Source organism: Trachypithecus francoisi, unplaced genomic scaffold (assembly GCF_009764315.1).
Source record: "Trachypithecus francoisi isolate TF-2019V2 unplaced genomic scaffold, Tfra_2.0 Lachesis_group0, whole genome shotgun sequence".
NCBI classification, from domain to species: Eukaryota; Metazoa; Chordata; class Mammalia; order Primates; family Cercopithecidae; genus Trachypithecus; species Trachypithecus francoisi.
In genome coordinates, this window is record NW_022681453.1 from 76128562 (window position 1) to 76149988 (window position 21427).

The 21427-nt window shown below is 36.9% G+C and overlaps 1 protein-coding gene across 1 annotated transcript in view; it reads left to right on the plus strand.

The window, feature by feature from the left end:
• The window catches only part of CD200R1 (CD200 receptor 1), a 41175-nt gene that overhangs the window by 8368 nt on the left and 11380 nt on the right, over positions 1 to 21427 (plus strand). The window contains 1 exon segment of the mRNA XM_033211280.1: positions 19061 to 19129. Within this exon segment, the coding sequence (XP_033067171.1) occupies positions 19061 to 19129 (69 nt within the window).

The following is a 21427-nucleotide window of genomic DNA, read 5'->3' on the forward strand; positions in this document are numbered from 1 at the left end:
AATTGAGGCTGTGGGCACAGACCACTCATTCTAGAAGTTAGGCAGCGAAGAAAGGAGAAGGGATCCTAGCTAGAAGAGGAAGTAGCATCTAATAAAGTTTTGTTTTGTTTTTTTTCTACCAACATAGGGGAAAACTGAGTGTATTTAAAGGATATTATTTGAGAAATTTCAATGATTTGGAAGAAATATTTTTCCAACCAGTATGTTTTTATGTAGTTTTAAGGTGTTTAGTAATTTCTTTTCTTTTTCTCTGCCATTTTGTTACTTTACCAAGAATGCTACCTTTTCCTAAAAGGTTTATCCACTACATAATATGAGAATATCTGCTTATATGATTCATTTTGTGGTGCTGATAATTTCTTGAAAGAAAATGTCCAAATGGTAAATGTTTACAGGTCCCCAATAATAAAATCTAGCTATTTTAATTCTTCACAAAATTATCCTACTTATCTTTAATTGGCTCTTCCCTAGTTGTTCCCCAGGAATGGTTCTAAACCAGTAATTTTAAGGTAGTTGCCAGACAGAATTCCCTATAGAGCCTAAGATTGCCTTTAGAGCTTAAGCCTGCATAATCAGACTTTTCTAGTATATAGGGATCTAGACTTTCACAAGTCTTTTCAGGGTATTCTGATGGGTGCCAGGGTTCAGAACACTGCTCTGAGTCTTTTCTAGTTTCCTCATCATCCCAACTATCCTCATGTCCTTTGCAGACAGCTGCTCACCTCCTGATTTACCATTGTCCAGTGTGGACTTCTTTAATGTCCACAGATGGTAAGGTTTCTGAGAGCAGTAACCTTGCCTCATTCAAGCTGCCATTTCCAAAGCTCTGCCGAGCTACTTGCCACTAAGTAGGTACTAACAAGTGTTTGTTAACCTGCTTCCTCAAAATGTTTCTTGTGTCTGTAATAATTCTTAACCTTTTTGTTTCCCTCTTAGAGATGAAATATCAATCTTTTCCAAAAGCATACCTGCTTTTTGTCCATTCCTTCTAGTACCTCTGGGATCCTGCTTGACCAGTTAGCTTCCTCATTCTTGTAACTTCTGGCTCTCCCTCTTCCTGTCTATGAATGTGCTGTGTTCCCCTCTATTATTAAATCTTTTTTTTTTCTTTTGAGACAGAGTCTTGCTCTGTCACCAGGCTGGAGTGCAGTGGTGTGATCTTGGCTCGCTGCAACCTCTGCCTCCTGGGTTCAAGCAATTCTCCTGCCTTAGCCTCCCGAGTAGCTGGGACTACAGACACGTACCACTATACCCGGCTAATTTTTGTATTTTTAGTAGAAACGGGGTTTCACCATGTTGGCCGGGATGGTCTTCATCTGTTGACCTCATGATCCGCCCGCCTTGGCCTCCCGGAGTGCTGGGATTACAGGCGTGAACCACCACACCTGGCCTGTTAAATATCTTCTTGATCCGTCATAGTTCCTGATGTTGCTCCATCTCTCTCTGTCTTTCAAGTTTAACATGAAAGGATGAAACCAGTGTCATTTCTCCCATTCTTTCAAGGTCAGCATTCTTTAAAGACTAAGTCTACATTTGTTGACTCCATTACCTCTGATCAGCCCCTTTCAATCTGGTTTCCACTTGTACTTCTGTTTTTGTTGTTATACTTGATGTTCTAGGGTACATGTGCACAATGTGCAGGTTTGTTACATATGTATACATGTGCCATGTTGGTGTGTTGCACCCATTAACTCATCATTTACATTAGGTATATCTCCTAATGCTATCCCTCCCCGCTCCCCCCACCCCATAACAGGTCCTGGTGTGTGATGTTCCCCTTCGTGTGTCCAAGTGTTCTCATTGTTCAATTCCCACCTATAAATGAGAACATGTGGTGTTTGGTTTTCTGTTCTTGTGATAGTTTGCTGAGAATGATGGTTTCCAGCTGCATCCATGTCCCTACAAAGGACATGAACTTATCCCTTTTTTATGGCTGCATAGTATTCCATGCACAGAATGTATATGTGCCACATTTTCTTAATCCAGTCTGTCATTGATGGACATTTGGGTTGGTTCCAAGTCTTTGCTATTGTGAATAGTACTGCAATAAACATATGTGTGTATGTGTCTTTATAGCAGCATGATTTATAATCCTTTGGGTATATACCCAGTAATGGGATGGCTGGGTCAAATGGTATTTCTAGTTCTAGATCCTTGAGGAATCGCCACACTGTCTGCCACAATGGTTGAACTAGTTTACAGGCCCACCAACAGTGTAAAAGCATTCCTATTTCTCCACATCCTCTCCAGCACCTGTTGTTCCTGACTTTTTAATGATTGCCATTCTAACTGGTGTGAGATGGTATCTCATTGTGGTTTTAATTTGCATTTCTCTGATGGCTAGTGATGGTGAGCATTTTTTCATGTGTCTGTTGTACTTCTTTGTTAAACTTACTCTCTTTCAGATCTTAAGGTCACTGATGACGTTTTTGTTACCAAATCATAAAGCTTCTTAATTCTTAGGTTAAGACTGTTCTGCATATGTTTTATTCTTGATTATTCCTGTCTTGAAACTTCCTCTTTACTTGGTGTATTAATCTGTTTTCACACTGCTGATAAAGACATACCTGAGACTGGGCAATTTACAAAAGAAAGAGGTTTAATGGGCTTACAATTCTATGTGTCTGGAAGGCCTCACAATAATGGTGGAAGGTGAAAGGCACATCTCACATGGCTGCAGACAAGAGAATAGAGCTTGTGCAGGGAAAGTCCCATTTTTAAAACCATCAGATCTCGTGAGACTGATTCACTATCACAAGAACAGCATGGGAAAGACCTGCCCCCATGATTCAAATACCTCCCACTGGGTCCCTCCCACAACATGTGGGAATTTAAGATGAGATTTGGGTGGGGACACAGCCAAACCATATCATTCTGCCCCTGGACCCTCCCAAATCTCATGTCCTCACATTTCAAAATCAATCATTCCTTCCCAACAGTTCCCCAAAGTCTTAACTCATTTCAGCATCAACTCAAAACTCCACAGTTTAGTCTCATCAGAGACAAGGCAAATTTCTTCCACCTATGAGCCTGTAAAATCAAAAGCAGGTTAGTTACTTCCTAGATACAATGGGGGTACAGGCATTGTGTAAATACAGTCATTCCAAATGGGAGAAATTGGTCAAAACAAAGGGGCTACAGGCACCATGCAAGTCCAAAATTCAGCAAGGCAGTCAAATCTTAAAGCTCCACAATGATCTCCTTTGATTCCATGTCTCTCATCCAGGTCATGCTGATGCAAGAGGTGGGTCCCCATGGTCTTGGGCAGCTCTGTCCCTGTGGCTTTTCAGGGTACAGTCACCCTCCCAGCTGCTTTCATGAGCTGGTGTTGAGTGTCTGTGGTCTTTCCAGGGGCAGAGTGAAAGCTGTCAGTCAATGGATCTACCATTCTGGGGTCTAGAGTACAGTGGCCCTCTTCTCACAGCTCCACTAGGCAGTGCCTCAGTAGGGACTCTGTCTGGGGGCTCCAACCCTGCATTTCCTTTCCATACTGCCCTAGCAGAGGTTCTCCATAAGAGTCCTGCCACTGCAGCAAATTTCTGCCTGGACATCCAGGCATTACCATACATCCTCTGAAATCTAGGTGGAGGTTCCCAAACCCCGATTCTTGACTTCCATGCACTGACAGGCTCAACACCACATGAAAGCTGCCACAGCTTGAGGCTTGCACAATCTGAAGCCATGGCCTGAGCTGTGTGTTGGCCCCTTTCAGCCATGGCTGGAGCAGTTGGAACACAAGGGGCCAAGTCTCTAGGCTGCACACAGCATGGGGGTCCTGGACCTGGCCACAAAACAATTTTTTTCTCCTTACCCTCCAGGCCTATGATGGGAGGGGCTGCTGTGAAGACCTCTGACATGCCCAGGAGACATTTTCCACCTTGTCTTGGGGATTAACATTCAGCTCCTTGTTACCTATACAAATTTCTGCAGCTGGCTTGAATTTCTCCTCAGAAAATGGGATCTTTTTTTCTATGACACTATCAGGCTGCAAATTTTCTGAACTTTTGTGCTCTGCTTCACTTATAAAACTGAATGCCTTTAACAGCACCCAAGTCACATCTTGAATACGTTGCTGCTTAAAAGTTTCTTCCACCAGATACCCTAAATCATCTCTCTCAAGTTTAAAGTTCCACACATCTCTAGGGCAGGGGCAAAATGGTGCCAGCACCTTTGCTAAAACATAACAAGAGTCACCTTTGCTCCAGTTCCCAACAAGATCCTCATCCCCATCTGAGACCACTTCAGCCTGGCTTTCATTGTCCATATCATTATCAGCATTTTGGCCAAAGCCATTCAACAAATCTCTAGGGCATTCCTAACTTTCCCACATTTTCCTGTCTTCTTCTGAGCCCTCCAAACTCTTCCATCCTCTACCTGCTACTCAGTTCCAAAGTCGGTTTGACATTTTTGGGTATCTTTTCAGCAATGCCCCACTTTTCTGGTACCAATTTGCTGTATTAGTCTGTTATCACACTGCTGATAAAGACATACCTGAGACCAGGCAATTTACAAAAGGAAGAGTTTTAATGGACTTACAGTTCTATGTGACTGGGAAGGCCTCACAATAATGGTGGAAGGTGAAAGGCACATCTTACATGGCAGCAGACAAGAGAAGAGAGCTTGTGCAGGGAAACGCCTGTCTTTAAAACCATCAGATCTTGTGAGACTTATTCACTATCATGAGAACAGCATGGGAAAGACCTGCCCCCATGATTCAAATACCTCCTACTAGGTCCCTCCCACAACACATGGGAATTCAAGATGAGATTTGGGTGGGGACACAGCCAAACCATATCACTTGGCTTTATGGCACTGCATTTACATCCTACTTTTCTTCATTGTTTTTGTTAAGTGCAATGCCTCCAAGAGATCTCTAATTATAAATGTTTTCAAGGCTCTAGTTTTGGCCTTTTCTCTAACATCAGAGACTGCAGTTTGGCAGCCCATGGATTTGCAGACACTTTTAGCTGAGCATGTAATTTTTTAAAAAAACTAGCTGCCAGTTAATAACAAAATTTGGAGATTTTACCTATAATACCTGACCTAGTGTCTGGGGTGGCAATAAGGATTAAGTCCAATGATGCAGGTAAAGTACTTAGCACTGCATCTTCATTTATAAGCATTAAAAAATGATAATTTAATGATATTTTGTGGTTTTCAAAGCTCTTCTTATATATTATTTGATAACATTTAATTAGGCCCCTACAGATAAACTTTTTGGTTGTTTTCAGTTTTTTTAAACTACAATTTCAAAACTGTTTTCAGATTTTTTGGAAAACAATGCTAGAATTAGTATCCTAGTACATATCTTTGCATATGATAATATGCATAGGTATTCAATGTCTACATATCCATTGAACATGTTGTCCTTTATGATCAGTGATAAGCATTTGTACAACATCTGCCTTAGGTTAGGGAATATGTTTGTCTTCATTAACTAGTTTTGGAGTTTTTGACAGTAATTGCTTCAAAAAAATACTCCCAAAACCAAAAATGATAGTACATGTTTTGCTGAAGGGAAAATGAGAGTATATAATTCATTTAGTTATCTAAAAAGATCCAAGAAAGAAGCAAGAAAGGAAGAAGTAAAAGTCATATTTTCAAGCCATTAGAAATTGTTTAATGCTTAATCCATGCATAATTCATAGTGGTTCATCTCTACATTTGTTATAATAACTTTGAAGATTTTTTGAAGTTTGAAAGAAACTGAAACTTCAAGACTTGTTGAAGTTTGAAAGAAAATAGACTTCAAGGGTTAAAAGCTTGACTCACCAAATGTAGAGTGAAATAATTTTATTTGGTTTCCTCAAGCAAAATGCCATGATATTTTTAGATTTCAATGTATATTAATTTTGTGTTCTAATTTTTGAAGTACTGTCAGTAGAACACAGAAACTTTTAGTATGAATTTCCTGTAAAATTAATGTTTGCCATTGTAACAGTATGAAATACAACATGGTTTTCAAATGAAAACATTCTCCCTCACACGTCTCACAGCATATTATCTTAATTGTTTTTCCTTCCAACAAGTACTGTAGTAAATTCATTAACATTTAAATAACAGTAAAGTTTATAATAAGCAATTAGAATGAATTCTACTTAACTCAGTACCAGCATTGAGACCCCAAGTCCTATAAAGAAATGTCCATAGAAATGTCAAAATAAACCATTATACACTATTCTCTTTTGCAGCTAATATAGTTACCTGATAAAGTCATTACCACATTAGTTAGTCCACAGTTTTGCCCCAAGTTGAGTTTCAGGTTGAAGTTCATTGATCAGACTCCTAACTTACCTGTTTGTATTCCTCCAGAAGACCTGCAACTGAAGGAAAGGGCAGAACATCTTTTTTATTTTCCATCTCCATACATTAGAAATAATACATGAGTATTAGCAACAATGTTAACTATTTAAGTATGGCATAATACTCGCTCTCTTTTGGTTAGTAATAGTTACCGAATTAGGGGTTTTTAACAGGAATGGTGACGTTTCAGAAATGTCTATCTCTAAATAAGTTTTTTTAGAGAGTAGAGCATGCAGAGCACAGCGTTTTACATTAAATAAAAACTGCTTAACATGACAAGAAAATCATATGCTGTTTCTGAGAGCCTTTTTTTTTTTCACTGGAGGAAATCTCCATGAAGTGTGGGTTTGCAGCGTCATGCCTGTTTCTATGTGTGGGTGTATATGATTGCTCAGGCATAGGATGATGATGATTTGGGAAAGGAAACTTCTGGTGCTCAAAGTGAGTAAGAGGTTTCGCTAGTAGTAAAATCATGAAAGCATTCTTCCTTCTACTGATGACTTTGACTTAGACAGAAATAATTTTTTTAAAACATTATTTTCAGTGTGAAATATCTTTGTATTTAGTTTTGTGTTTATTTGTGTAGAAGCGTATTCGAATATTATGTGTGTGAAAACCTAATGTTTCTGATGCTGTTTTTCATTATCTCCTTTCAGCTTTATGGAAGAATAATTTATGTACAATTAATTGCATCAATTTAAAACATGTAATTTAATAAATTTTGGCAGTTGTATATACCTGTGAATCATCACCACAAACAAGATACAAAACATTTTCATCATTTTCCAAAATATTTCTCATGTATCTTTAGTCCATCCCTGCCTTCACCCTCATTTGCAGGCAATCACTGATCTGTTCTTTGTTACCAGGGATTACTTAGCATTTTATATTGGTAGCAGTATTTTTTGTAGTATGTAGTATGCATTATTTTGTGCATATCTTGTACTTTCAATTAGTAGAATGATTTTGAGATTTGTCAATGTTGTGTTTTCTTTTTTGCTGTTGAGTAGTATTCCTTTGTATGGATAACTGATTAACTATTAATTGACCTTTGAGTTGTTTCCAGTTTTTGGCAATTTTGAATAAATATTTGCAAATAAGGCCACTATGAACATTCACGCATACATCTTCTGTGGACATGTTTTCATTTCTCTTAGATAAAGTTGGAATGAACAGATAATATGGTGGGCACATGTTTGAATTTTGAAAAAAAAAAACCTGCCAGAAATTTACCAGTATAATTTATATTATTTTACATTCCCACTAGTAATGTATGAGAGTTTTAACTTCTCCACATTTTTGCCAGGATTTATTATTGGTCGTTTTAATTTTAGCCATACTTATAGGTATGTAATCATTATCTCGCTATGTTTTATATCTGCATTTATTTTAAGGTTACTAATATTGAACATCTTTGCATGAATCTATTGATCATTTTAATATCTTTCTATTTTTCATGAGGGGTCTGTTCAAATCATTTGCCCAGCTTTTAATTGATTTTTAAAGTTATTGAATTGTAACAGTTCTTTACATATTCTACATAGCAGTCTTTTGTTAGATATGTATATTGCAAATATTTTCTTTTACTCTGTGTTTTGTCTTTCATTATCTTAATGATATCTTTCTAAAAGCAAAATATTTAAATTTTGTTAGTGTTCAATTTATCAAATTTTCTTTCATGGCTTGTTCTGTTTATGTCCCAATAAATCTTTGCCTGTGTCAAAGTCAGAGATGCTCTTATATATTTTCTTCTAGGGGTATCACAGTTTCAACTTTTGCATTTAAGCCAACAATCCAATTATAGGTAATTTTTTTGTGTATGTGTAAAGGATTGAAGTTCATTTTTTTGCATATGTATAACCAGTTGTTCCATCATGTGTTGTTGAATAACTTGTAGTTCTTTGTAAAATTGCCTTAACACTTTTATTTTAAATCAATAGATTGGTTGGAGGGTGGAGCATGAAGGTGGAATAGAACTCTTTAGCAATCATTCCCCTATATAAACATCAATTTGAACAACTATTTGCACATGAAAATACCTTAACAAGAGCTAAAGAAACCAAGTGAGAGAACACAGTGCCTAGTTATAAGTGTATTAATAAGAAAAGATATATTGAAGAGGTTTTAATTACAATCTCTTGTAAATTTAAAATTACAGTTTTAAATTACTTGTGTCACTTCTTACCCAATTCTAGACAGCACAGTGTGATGAGAAATACTGTCTACTTGGGGGAAAGAGGGAAAATAAACATGGAACTTTGCCTTGGACCCCAACACTGGACCCACCAGAGTGAAATGCAGCACTGGGAAGACTCCGATGACCACTGACAGCAGGCTGGTGCCTGTGGACACCAGACCCACCCCAGCATCAGGTGGGAACCCATAACCCATGTGAGGCAAACTCAATCAGCGCTCTGTATCACTGTCAGCTGACTACAGTGTCCTTGGTCTCTGAACAAACTTCAGAGGTAGGCATGCCTCAGTGGCTACATGGTATTGGGTGAACTCCAACACCAAACCAATCTCGTGGCCAAGGGATTCCAGCCTGGCTATAGTAGTACTAGGCTTAGGATGCTCCTAGTGCTCCAATGGCCATAGTGATCTAGGACATAGGGATTATGCCAGTAGGTCTTCCCAGGATCTCTGGAAAAGCTTACTGTTGGAAAGCATTCCCACCCAGAGTCAATCTATGAAGTGCCTTCTTCTTCAAATGCACAGACATTGAGCATGGCCACAAGGATCAAGAACCATCAGGGAAACAGGACATCACCAGAGAGACAAAATAAAGTGACAGTGACCAACCACAAAGACATGGAGATGTTTGAATAGACTGACCAAGAGTTCAAAAATAACTGTTTTAAAGAAGCTCAGCAAAGTTCAAGAAAAACAATTCAATGAAATTAGGAAAATATTAAGTGGCCAGAAAAGGAAATCTAATAGAGAGACTGAAATAATTTCAAAAAAATCAAACAGAAATCCTAGTGCTGAAAAATACAATGTAGAGTATCAACAGTAGAATTATCAAGCAAAAGGAAGAATCTGTGAACTTGAAACAAGTTATTTGAAAATATATAGCCATAGGAGAAAGAAGAAAACGAATGAAAAGAAATGAAGAAGGCTCACAGGATTTGTGAGACAGCATCAAAAGAGCAAAATGTTTGAGTCATTGGAGTTCAAGAGGGAGAAGAGAAAGATAAAGGGATAGAAGACTTACTTAAGGAAGTAATAGCAAAAAACTTTCCAAACCTGAAGAAAGATAAAAATATTCAGGTAAAGGAAAATCAAAACTGTACAATCAGATTGAATCCAAGTAAGACTACCCCAAGACATATTATAATCAAACTGTCAAAAATCAGAGGCAGAGAGAGGATCCTGAAGGCAGCAAAAGAAAAGAAGCAATAACATAACATAAAAAGGAGCTCAAATGGGCCTAGAAGTAGACTTCTTAGCAGAAACCTTATGGGCCAGAAAAGAGTAGGATCATATATTTAAAGTACAGAAAAAAAAGGAAAACCCTACATGAACCCTACCTTACATGAATACTGTAACTAGCAAAACTGTCCTTAGGAAATGAAGGAGACAGAGACTTTCTCAGATAAACAGAAGATGAGGGAATTTCTTACCACCAGACCTGACTCATAAGTAGTGGTGGGCACCTGTAATCCCAGCTACTCAGGAGACTGAGGCAAGAGAATCACTTGAACCCAGGAGGCGGAGGTTGCAGTGAGCCGAGATCATGCCACTGCACTCCAGCCTGGGTAACAGAGCAAGACTCCATCTCAAATAAAGAAATAAATAAATAATTTTTAAAAAGACATCCTAAAGGAAGTTCTTCAAGCTGAAGGAAAAGGACACTAATGAGTTATGCAAAAACATCTAATAGCATAAAGCTCATAGTCAAATTCAGAATATTCTAATACTGTAATTGTGGTCTGCAAATCACTTATATCTTTAGTTTGAAGGTTAAAAGAAAAACGATTTCAAATGAAATAATTGCAATAGTTTTTAAGGGATATGCAATATAAAAGATGTTAATGGTGACATCAAAAATCCAAAATGTTGGGAGGTGGGTGGTGAGTGGAACAAAAATATAGAGCTTTTTTTAATTATCAAAGTTAAGTTATTATCACCTTAAAATTACCTGTTACAACCGTAAGATATTTTTGTAAGCTTCATGGTAACCACAAAACAAAAACCCATAGTACATACACACACAAAAGCAAGGAATCAAAACATACTAGAGAAAATCACTTAGCCAAAAAGAAAAATGGTAAGAGTGGAAAAAAGGAACAAAAGATTTACAAAACAGCTAAAAAGGAATTTACATAATAGTAGTCATAAGTCCTTACTATTAATAATCACCTTGACTGCAAATGTATTAAGTTTCTTAATCAAAAGACATATTGTGGCTGAATGGTTAAAAAAAATTAAGACCCAACTATATGCTGCCTACAGAGACTCACTTCACCTGTAAGGACACATGCACTGAAAGATACTTCATGCAATGGAAATAAAAAACAATCAGGAGTAACTGTGCTTATATAAGATAAAATAGACTTTAAATCAAAAACCGTGAAGACAGACAAAAAAGGTCTTTATATAATGATAAAGAGGTCAATTCAGTAAGGGCATATAACAATTGTAAATATACATGTACCCAACACTGAAGCACCTAAATATAAAAATCAAATATTAATAGATCTAAAGGGAAAGATGGACTGCAAAACAATAACATTAGGGGACTTCACTACCCCAGTTTTAGCAAGGGACAGACTATCCAGGCAAAAAATTCAATGAGACATCACATTTAAACTATGTTGTAGACCAAACGGGCCTACCAGACATATATAGAACATTCCATCCTTCAGCTGCAGAATTCACATTTTTCTCAACCACACATGAAACATTCTCTAGGGCAGATCATATGTTAGACCACTTTGTGAGTGGAAAAACAACTCAAATTGTTTTTCCTTTTCTCTCACACCATAACAATGAACACTGATGAATTCTGTGACCAAAAGTTTGTTTGTTTCTACACACCAAGCGATGAATTCTGCAGTGGACACCAGCTGGTTGTATCCTGATTCCATTCAATTCTGATGCTGTTGACTTGAAGGAAACATCAGATCCCAAGCCTCAGGTTATCTTGCCTGTGCTTCTGACTGGCTGGTTATAAGTCTGAGTTCCCATGACCCCCTCCTTGGGTTCGATTAATTTTCTAGAACGGCTCACAGAACTCAGTGAAACACTGACTTATATTTACTAGTTTATTATAAAAGATATTACAAAGGATACAGATGAAAAAGTGCATAGGGCAAGGCATGTGGGAAGGGGTGCAGAATTTCCATGCTCTTTCCAGGTACACCACCTTCTAGTAACCTCTATATGTTTAGCTATCTGGAAACTCTCTGAACCCAGTCCTTTGGGTTTTTATGGAGGTCATTAGATAAGCATAATTTATTAGCCATTGGCCACTGGTCATCAACATAACCGTCAGCACCTTTACCCTCCCCAGAGGTTGAAGGGTGGGGCTGAAAGTTAACCCTCTTGTCATGCCTTGGTCTTCCCAGTGACTAGCCACGATCCTGAAGATACTAACCACCAGTCAACTAATGAGCATACGCAAAAGACATCATTTTGGAGACTTTAAGGATTTTAGGAGTTCTGTATCAGGAAACAGAGTCAAAACCCAAATGTATATTTTACAATATTACAGGCACAAAGCAAGTTTTAACAAATTTAAGAAAATTGGTATCATATCAAGTATCCCCTGCAACCATAATGATATAAAACCTGAAATCAGTAACAGGAGGAACTTCACAAATACATGGAAATTAAACAATATACTCCTGAACAACCAATTGACTAATAAAATTAAAAGAGAAATTAAGAACTTTTTTTTTTTTTTTTTTTCTGAGACGGAGTCTTGCTCTGCCGCCCAGGCTGGAGTGCAGTGGCCGGATCTCAGCTCACTGCAAGCTCCGCCTCCCGGGTTTTACGCCATTCTCCTGCCTCAGCCTCCCGAGTAGCTGGGACTACAGGCGCCCGCCACCTCGCCCGGCTAGTTTTTTGTATTTTTTTTAGTAGAGACAGGGTTTCACCGTATTAGCCAGGATGGTCTCGATCTCCTGACCTCATGATCCGCCCGTCTCGGCCTCCCAAAGTGCTGGGATTACAGGCTTGAGCCACCGCGCCCGGCCAAGAACATTTTTTGAGACAAATAAAAATGGAAATACAACATACTGAGACCTATGGGATACAGCAAAAGCAGCTATAAGAGGAAGATTTATAGCAATAAATGCCTACATTAAGAAAGAAGAAAAATCTCAAACAACCGAATGTTGTCCGGAGCCGTGTAGCCCGGATATTGCTGTGGCCTCTGTTGCTTAAGCTCCACATTGCGGAGACAAGATGGCGCACTTCCTGGTTCTTCATCATCAAACCTTCCCGCGCGCGCGAACTTTTCCCGCCGGCGGGTAAATTACCTCCCGCGCCCGGGAGACACTAAGCCTACCGAGCATGCGCCCGGTGACGTCTTTCATTCCCCGCCTGCTCCTAGCCTTCCCCCTATTGTCAGCCTATATAAGGCGTTGCTTTTCCACCATTAAACGAGACTTGATCAGAGCACTGTCTTGTCTCCATTTCTTGTGTCTCTTGTCTCTTTCCATTCCCACCCCCTCCTCCAGGGTCTGCGTTGTTCATCCCGCGGGTCGGGACAGAATGTTGAACGTAAGGAACCAGAAAAACATGAACAAACTGAACCCAAAATTAGTAAAAGGAAGCAAAGAATAAATATCAGCACATCAATAAATAAAACAGAGACTAGAAAAACTATAGAAAAAAATTAATGAAATGAGTTGCTTTTAAAAAAGATAAATAAAATCAACAAACCTGTAGCTGATAAATTAAGAAAAAAAGAGATTCACATCAATAAAATGAGAATGAAAAAGGAGACATTACAACTGATACCGTAGAAATACAAAGGATCACAAGAGACTGTTATAAACACAATTATATGCCAACAAATTGGATAAGCTAGGAGAAACGGATAAATTCCTGGACATATACAACCTCCCACTATTGCATTATGAAGAAATAAAAAAATTGAACATCACAGTAATAAGTAAAGAGATTAAATCAGTAATAAAAAATCATCCATCAGAGAGAAGTCCAGAAGCTGTTGGCTTCACAGCTGAATTCTACCAAACATATAAAGAAGAATACTAATTCTTTTCATTCTTCCAAAAATTGAAGAGGAAGGAATACTTCCAAAGTCATTTTACGAGGCCAGAATTACTCTCACACCCAAATAAGACAAGGACACTAGATAAAAAGAAAACTATAGGCCAATATCCCTGGTAAACTTAAATGCAGAAAATCTTTAACAAGATGCTAGCAAGCCAAAATAAATAGCAGATTAAAAAGACCATTCATCATGATCAAGTGGACTTCCATCCCAGGAATGTAAGGATCAATAGACACAAACCAATAAACATGATATGTCACGTGAACAGAATGAAGAACAGAAACCAGATGATCATTTCCATAGATGCAAAAAAGCCTTTAAAAAATTCAACATCCTTTCATGATACAAATTCTCAATAAATTAGGTATAGAAGGAAAGTACTCCAGTACAGTAATGATTATACATGAAAAACTCACAGCTAACATCACACTTTATGGGGGACAATGGAAAATCTTTCCTCTAAGATCAGAAGCAAGACAAGGATGCCCACTCTTGCCACTTCCATTCAACATGGTACTGGGAGCATAAAGTTGTTAATAATAGTTCCTCATAATGCTGGAAGTTCTAGCTGGAGGAATTAGGCAAGAGAAAGAAATAAAGGGATCCAGATAGAAAATATAGAAGTTGGCCGGGCGTGATGGCTCACGCCTGTAATCCCAGCACTTTGGGAGGCCGAGGTGGGCAGATCACAAGGTCAGGAGATCGAGACCATCCTGGCTAACACGGTGAAACCCTGTCTCTACTAAAAATACAAAAAATTGGCCGGGCGTGGTGGCAGGCGCCTGTAGTCCCAGCTACTTGGGCGGCTGAGGCAGAAGAATGGCGTGAACCCGGGAGGTGGAGCTTGCAGTGAGCCGAGATTGCACCATTGCCCTCCAGCCTGGGCGACAGAGCAAGACTCTGTCTAAAAAAAAAAAAAAAAAAGTAGTCAAATCGTTCCTGTTTGCAGACAACATGATCTTATATATGGGAAACTCAAAGACTCCATGAAAAATTCTTAGAACTAAGAAATGAATTTAGTAAAATTGCGGGATATAAAATCAACATTAAAAATTAGTAGCTTTTCTATACACTAACAGTGAACTATCTGAGAAAGAAGTAAAGAAAATCCCATTTTTAATAGCTACAGAAAATAAAATACTAAGAGATAAATTGATAAATTTACCCAAAGAGATAAAAGTCAATAAAGTATAAATGTGTGTGTCTGTTTCTGGATTATGTATTATATTCCACTGATATATGTGATTATCTTTTAGCCAAGACCAGATTGTTTTGATTACTGCAGCTACAGAGTTAAGCTTAAACTTAAGTAGATTTTTTTTTCTCTCTCTTTTTTTTTGTTGTTGTTTTTAAATAAGCAGCTTGGCTATTCTAGGTTTGCATTCATATATAAATTTTAGAATTATCTTATCAATTTACACAGAAAAGGCTACCACATTTTGGTTGACACTGTTCTTGAGGAGAATTGACATCTTAATAATATTGGGACTTTCCATTATATAGGGTTTATCTAATTCATCTCAGCAATATTTTATAGTTTTCATTATACAGGTCTTACACAACTTTTATTACCTTTTTTTCTAGGTATTTTCTTGCATTATTGTAAACATTTAAAAAATTTCATTTTCCAATTTTTTGTGCTAGTATCGAAAAATGTAATTGTTTTAAAATATTATTAGTATTTTATGTTATTACTTTACTAAGTTCATTTAGTTCTAGGAAGAGAAGAAAAACTGTTAAAGTGCATCTCTGAAAATTCTATGCCTAATATTTTACTTCTTACATAGTGCAAGATTTGATTTGTTAATATTTTGTGAAAAATTTTGTATCATTTGTAAGTGTTGCCAGTCATTGTTTTTTAATTTGTAATGTGTTTATATAGTTTTGATATATAGTTAATTCCACCTTCATAAAATGAGTTAGAAAGTGTTCTCTTCTTGATTTTCTAAAAGGATTTGGTGTAAAATTAATATTACTTTTTTCTTACATGTTTGCTTACATTTGTCAGTGTAGCCAATTTGATAGAAGGCTTGTTATCAACAAATTCAGTTTTTTAAAGATATAAGGCTTTTCAGTTTTTTTATTCTTAAGTTTCAAAAGCTTTGTCTTCAAAGAATTTGTCCATTTCAACTATTACTGTATTTGATTAGCATAATCTTGTTAATAATATTCCCTCATTTTTCCTTTCACGAATGTAAATCTGTATGAATGACCCTTCTTTCCTTCCTGATGTTAGAGATTTGTGTTCTTTCTATTTTTTTTCTTGATCAGTCTAGTTGTTGATTTATAAATGTTGATGATCTTTTTAAAGAAGCAGCTTTTGATTTCCTTAATTCTTTGCATTACTTGTTTCCTATTTTATTGATTTCTGCTCTTAGATTTCTTACTGTCTTTTCTCTCTTTTGTTTCTTGCATCCGTGGGTGAATTTTACACTTTTCTTCCTTTAAAATTAGCACCTAAAGGTATTACTTTTCCTAAAACCAATGTGTTAGCTGCTTATTTCAAAATTTGGCATGTTGTATTTTCATTACTATCCAGTGAAAAATAATTTCTTTATGAATCTCTTCTTTGAGCAAAGGGTTGCTTAGGAATGTGTCTGATTTCTAAATATTTGATATTTTCTTAAAAATCTCATTGTAATTGATTTCTAATTTAATTCCGTTTCGGTTGGAGGATATCTTTTGTATGACTTTAGTTTTTTTAAAGTTTTTGAGACTTGTTTTGTGGCAAAGAATGTAGTTAAACTCAGTGAACATACGATGTGCACTTGCAAAGACTGTATTCTGCAGATGCTGGGTTAGTGTTCTAAAAATATGAATTATCAATGTGGATGATAGCTTTATTGGCTGTTTATATGTAATGAATTACCCCCCCCAACTTAGCAGCAGATAAGAAATAGGTATTTTGAAAGAAAAATACATCTTAAGTTGATACTGATACTTTTCATTAAAATTGAGGACTGAGGGGATTTTTTTTCTTTTTCTTTTTTTTTTTTTTTTGTTTTTTGTTTGTTTGATGGAGTCTCCCTCTGTTGCCCAGGCTGGAGTGCAGTGGCGCGATCTCAGCTCACTGCAACCTCTGCCTCCTGGGTTCAAGCAATTCTCTGCCTCAGCCTCCCAAGTAGCCGGGATTACAGGCGCCTGCTACCACGCCTGGCTAATTTTTGTATTAAACTTACTTATTTTACATCTATATCTTCTTTCTTCCTCACTATAAAATTGAACAATACCAACATACAGACATACCTATCTCTCCACAACCTCACCCAACAGGGTATATTGTCAAACTTTTGGATTTTGCCAGTTATAGATGAGAAAGGGTATTTCTAAATACTTTTAATTCGGATTCCTCTTCCCATGACTGATGTGGAATATCTTTTCATATGACTAAGAGACATTTTTACTTCTTTTTCCATAAAATCTCTGTCCATATGTTTAGTCCGGTTTGCTACAGGTTTGGGTTGACCTTTATTTTTAATTCAGCTTCATCCAGCCATGTACCAGGGAGCTGAGCAAGCCACTGTTCTAAGCCCATGAATTCTGACAGTTGTCTCTTCCCTAACTTACTATTCCCATTCAGATCTAGAATTCATAATGTTTGTGTCCAGGTGCCTTTGTAATCATGATTTTATGGACTTGCCATTCGATCTGCTTTTTTAAAAGTTTGTCTCTCAGTGCTCTTGCAATAACATGGCTTAAACTCACTTCAATTTGGGTTAATTTGAGTTGTGTATCTATCCTAGCATATTTCTTAGGCTCTAACCCTTGATTTCTACTCATAGCAGTAAGGCTTACTTGCGCTAAGATTCATAATTGGGCAACTGAAGCAGCTTACTAGCCAGGAAGTCTTGGTCAAATTGCTTAATCACTTAATCTACATTTATCCATAAAATGAGAATAATAATATCTTCTAGTTATAGAGAGATGGAAGTAAAGAACATAGGCAAATTACCCAAAATCTATTCCTATTATACTCATTCAATAAATTATCTTGAAAGAACAGTTTGTTAAAGAAAATGGCAGCTGAAAGGGGTACTAGATTCAAACTTTTTCCAGAGAAACACTGAGCATTAAAATTTACTCTAAAATGTGTCTCTTTGCTAGTCAGATACACTCACTGTAGATAAGCTACGAGTGTATCTTTTCCTTGTGAACACATTCTAGGAGCTTTGTGCCTTGCACAGTTAGAGCCTGCCAATATCCAGCCTCAACTCCAATTATACATCCAGATTTTCTCATTTCATGGCAAGACTAAACTATTTATAACTCTTGTAAATTTGTATTTGGCTTTGTACCTCCTTTAAATGCCGTTATTTTTGTTTGCATTTTCCCTTCTGTCTTCTTGGAAAACTCCTCATGTACTTAGATCCAGCTAAAAAGTTACTTATTATAGAAAAGCGTGCCTAATCTCTTACTCCTGTTTTCCTGGAATTTAAACATCTCTTCTTTTAAACTTCTGTACATCACATGCAGCTTTGATCATTGCACTGAAAACTTTGCATTTTAATTGTTTCCCTAGCTGCTGCCTCTCCTGGATCTTAAGCTCTTGGAGAAAAGGGGGTATTGTTTATTATGATATCTCTGTGCCTAGCAGAGTACTTTGCCAATAATTGCTGCTTAAAAGATGTGTACTACCAGTTCTCACTAAGAGCTTGCTTTACAGAAATGTGAACTTAATAGGCCATTATCTATATCACGGGTCTCCAACCCCGGGGCTGCAGACTGGTACCAGTCCTTGGCCTGTTAGGGACTGGGCTGCACAGCAGTGGGTGAGCAGCAGGTGAGTGAGAATTGCAGCCTGAGCTCCACCTCTTGTCAGATCAGTTGGAGGCATTAGATTCTCACGGGAGCATGAACCCTATTGTGAACTGTGCATTCCAGGAATCTAGGTTATGCATTCCTTATGACAATTGAACTAATGCCTGATGATCTGAGGTGAAACAGTTTCATCCGAGAACCATCATGCTCCCTTCTCCCTTGTCCATGGAAAAATTATCTTCCTCAAAATGGGTCCCTGGTGCCAAAAAGGTTGGGGACCTTTTTCCCATCATAGATTCTATGATGTGATTTCAGCAATGCTTAGGAAAATCCTTTTGTTCCATACCAGCATCCAATCAATAGTCCCCACTAAACTATTTTTACCTCCTCATTGGTGCTTGAAAAGCCTGTAAAGGATAGTAAAATAATTTCTTCCACACTCAGAGATAGACTAAATGCATATAAGCCTGGAAGAAGACTTGAATATAAAGCAAGAGAGGGGGGCTTGTAGTGATGGGCACTCTGGGTTTAAAGCAGGACTATGCCAGAGTCAGGAAGAGCAAGTCAAAAGTTTATACTGGGACAAATTTTGCCAAGACTTTTGCTTGGCTGTCATAATTTAGATATTCATTGGTAACTGCAATACAAAAATAGTCTGAAGAATGTGAAAAAATATGATTTTAACTAGCAGTCAGATCTATTAATGCATGTTTCTCTCTCCCCCAATGTCTTTTTCAAAATGCATATATTCAGAAGCGGAGGGTGCTGCTCAACCAAACAACTCATTAATGCTGCAAACTAGCAAGGAGAATCATGCTTTAGGTAGTGTCCATCTTTTAATAATAATTCTAGTAGGGGAGTGCTTGATGTGCATATAAGTTTTACATTTTAGGATCTTGAATTGTCTCATGCATTATCTGTATTATCTAAATGATATTATATTTAAGTGTTGATGAAATTTTCATTCTGAAATTATTTCTATGCTTATTTAGTACCTATTTTAAGAATGGGATCACTAAACAAAACCATGGCCTATTCAAAAAATTTGTTATTCAACTTTTGAAACCTAGATTATTATCCCAGAGCACTTTTTAATAAGCAGGTCTTAATAGGTGTTAATGATTTATTTTCTATATCCTCTCTCAACCCTATTGTCTCTAAAATTTTTGTTTGCCATTATAATTAACATTGAAACAGAAAAGAAAAGTTAATAGACTTTATTTTTTTAGAGAAGTTTTAGGATCATAGCACAATTGAGTACAGAGATTGAGTACAGAGAAAGTACAGAGATTTCCCATATAACTCTGCCCCGACACATGCAAAGCCTCCCCCATTATTAACATACCCGACTAGAGTGGTACATTTGTTTCGATTAATGAACCTACATTGAAACATCATCATTATCCCCTTATAAAAGTCCAAAGTTTGCATTAGGGGTCACTCTTGGTGTTGAATATGAATGTTTTCAGGCAAATGCATAATGACATGTCTCCACCATGATAATATTTTACAGAGTAATTTTATTGACCCAAAAATCCTCTCTATTCTACCTATTCATCCTTCCCTGCCTGCTAACTTCAGGCAATCCTGATATACTGTCTCCATAATTTTGTCTTTTCCAGGGTGTCATGTAATTGGAATGTTATAGTATGTAGCATTTTCAGACTGGCTTTTTTCACTTAATAATATGCATTTAAGTGTCCCTCATGACTTTCCATGTCTTAATGGCTCTTTTTTTTTAAGTACTGAATAATATTCCATTGTTTGACTATACCACAGTTTGTTTATTTGCCTGGTAAAAGACATCTTGGCTGCTTCCAAGTTTTGGCAATTATGAAAAAAGCTGCAATTAGCACCCATGCACAGGTTTTTGCGTGGATATAAGTTTTCAACTCTTAGGATAAATACAAAAGGCATGATTGTTGGATTGCATGGTAGGATATTGCTTAGTTTTGTGAGACACTGCCAAACTGTCTTTCAAAGTAGATGTATCACTTTGCATTCCTGCTACCAATTAATGAACGCTCCTGTTGCTCCACTCCTTGCCTTTAGTGTGTAGTGGTTCTCACTGTTGTTTTAATTTGCCTTTCTTTGATGACATATGATGTAGAACATCTTTTTGTATGCTTATTTTCCATAAATATATACATTTTCCATATATATCTTCTTTGGTAAAGTGTCTGTTAAGATTTTTGACCTGTTTTTTAATCTGGTTGTTTGCTTGCACATTGCCAAGTTTTAAGAGTTATGTGTTTTGGATAATCGTCTTTTATCGGCTATGTCTTTTGCAAATAGAGTTGGCCCTCTGTATCCATGGGTTTCAAATCTGTGGATCCAACCAATCATGGATTGGAAATACTTGGAAAAAAATCCACAAATTTCCAAAAAACAAAACTTGGATTTGCCTTACTACATTGAATCCACAGGATGTAGTGATATACAGGCATTGTATTAGGTATTATAAGTAATCTAGCGATGATTTAAAAAATACAGGTTATAATTCTTTTCTTTGCTTCTTGGTAGGTAAGGTGTTCTTCCCCTCTGCCTTATTTCTGAAGTATTTCTTTACATTTGATTTTCTGTAATTTGAAAATAATACATCTAGGTGTAGGTTATTTTTGGCATTTATTCTGCTTGGCGTTCTCTGAGTTTCTTGGATCTATGGTTTAGTGTCTGACATTAATTTGGAGAAAATTCTTAGTCATTATTATTTAAAGTATTTCTCATTTTTTTTCATTTTTTTAAGCTACAATATAGCAACTTTTCAAAAACAAAATTTGAAATAGGTTAAAACTATTGTGATTGTAAAAAATTCTACAGAGCTCAAGGGAAGGAATGTGTGTTGGTCTCAGAAATTATGGAAGTAGAAAGTTGAACTAGATGAGGACTCTCATCTCTGTTCCTCTCCTGCTTCTGCTTTATTTACTTATTTATATTAATTTTAATTGACACATAATAATTGCACATATTTATGGGGTACATAGTAATATTTTGATACATACAATTTGTAGTAATGAAATCATGGTAACTGGCATATCCTTCACTTCAAACATTATTTCTTTGTGTTGGGACCATTCAATATCCTCTTCTAGCTCTTTGAAAACATGTGATATGTTATTG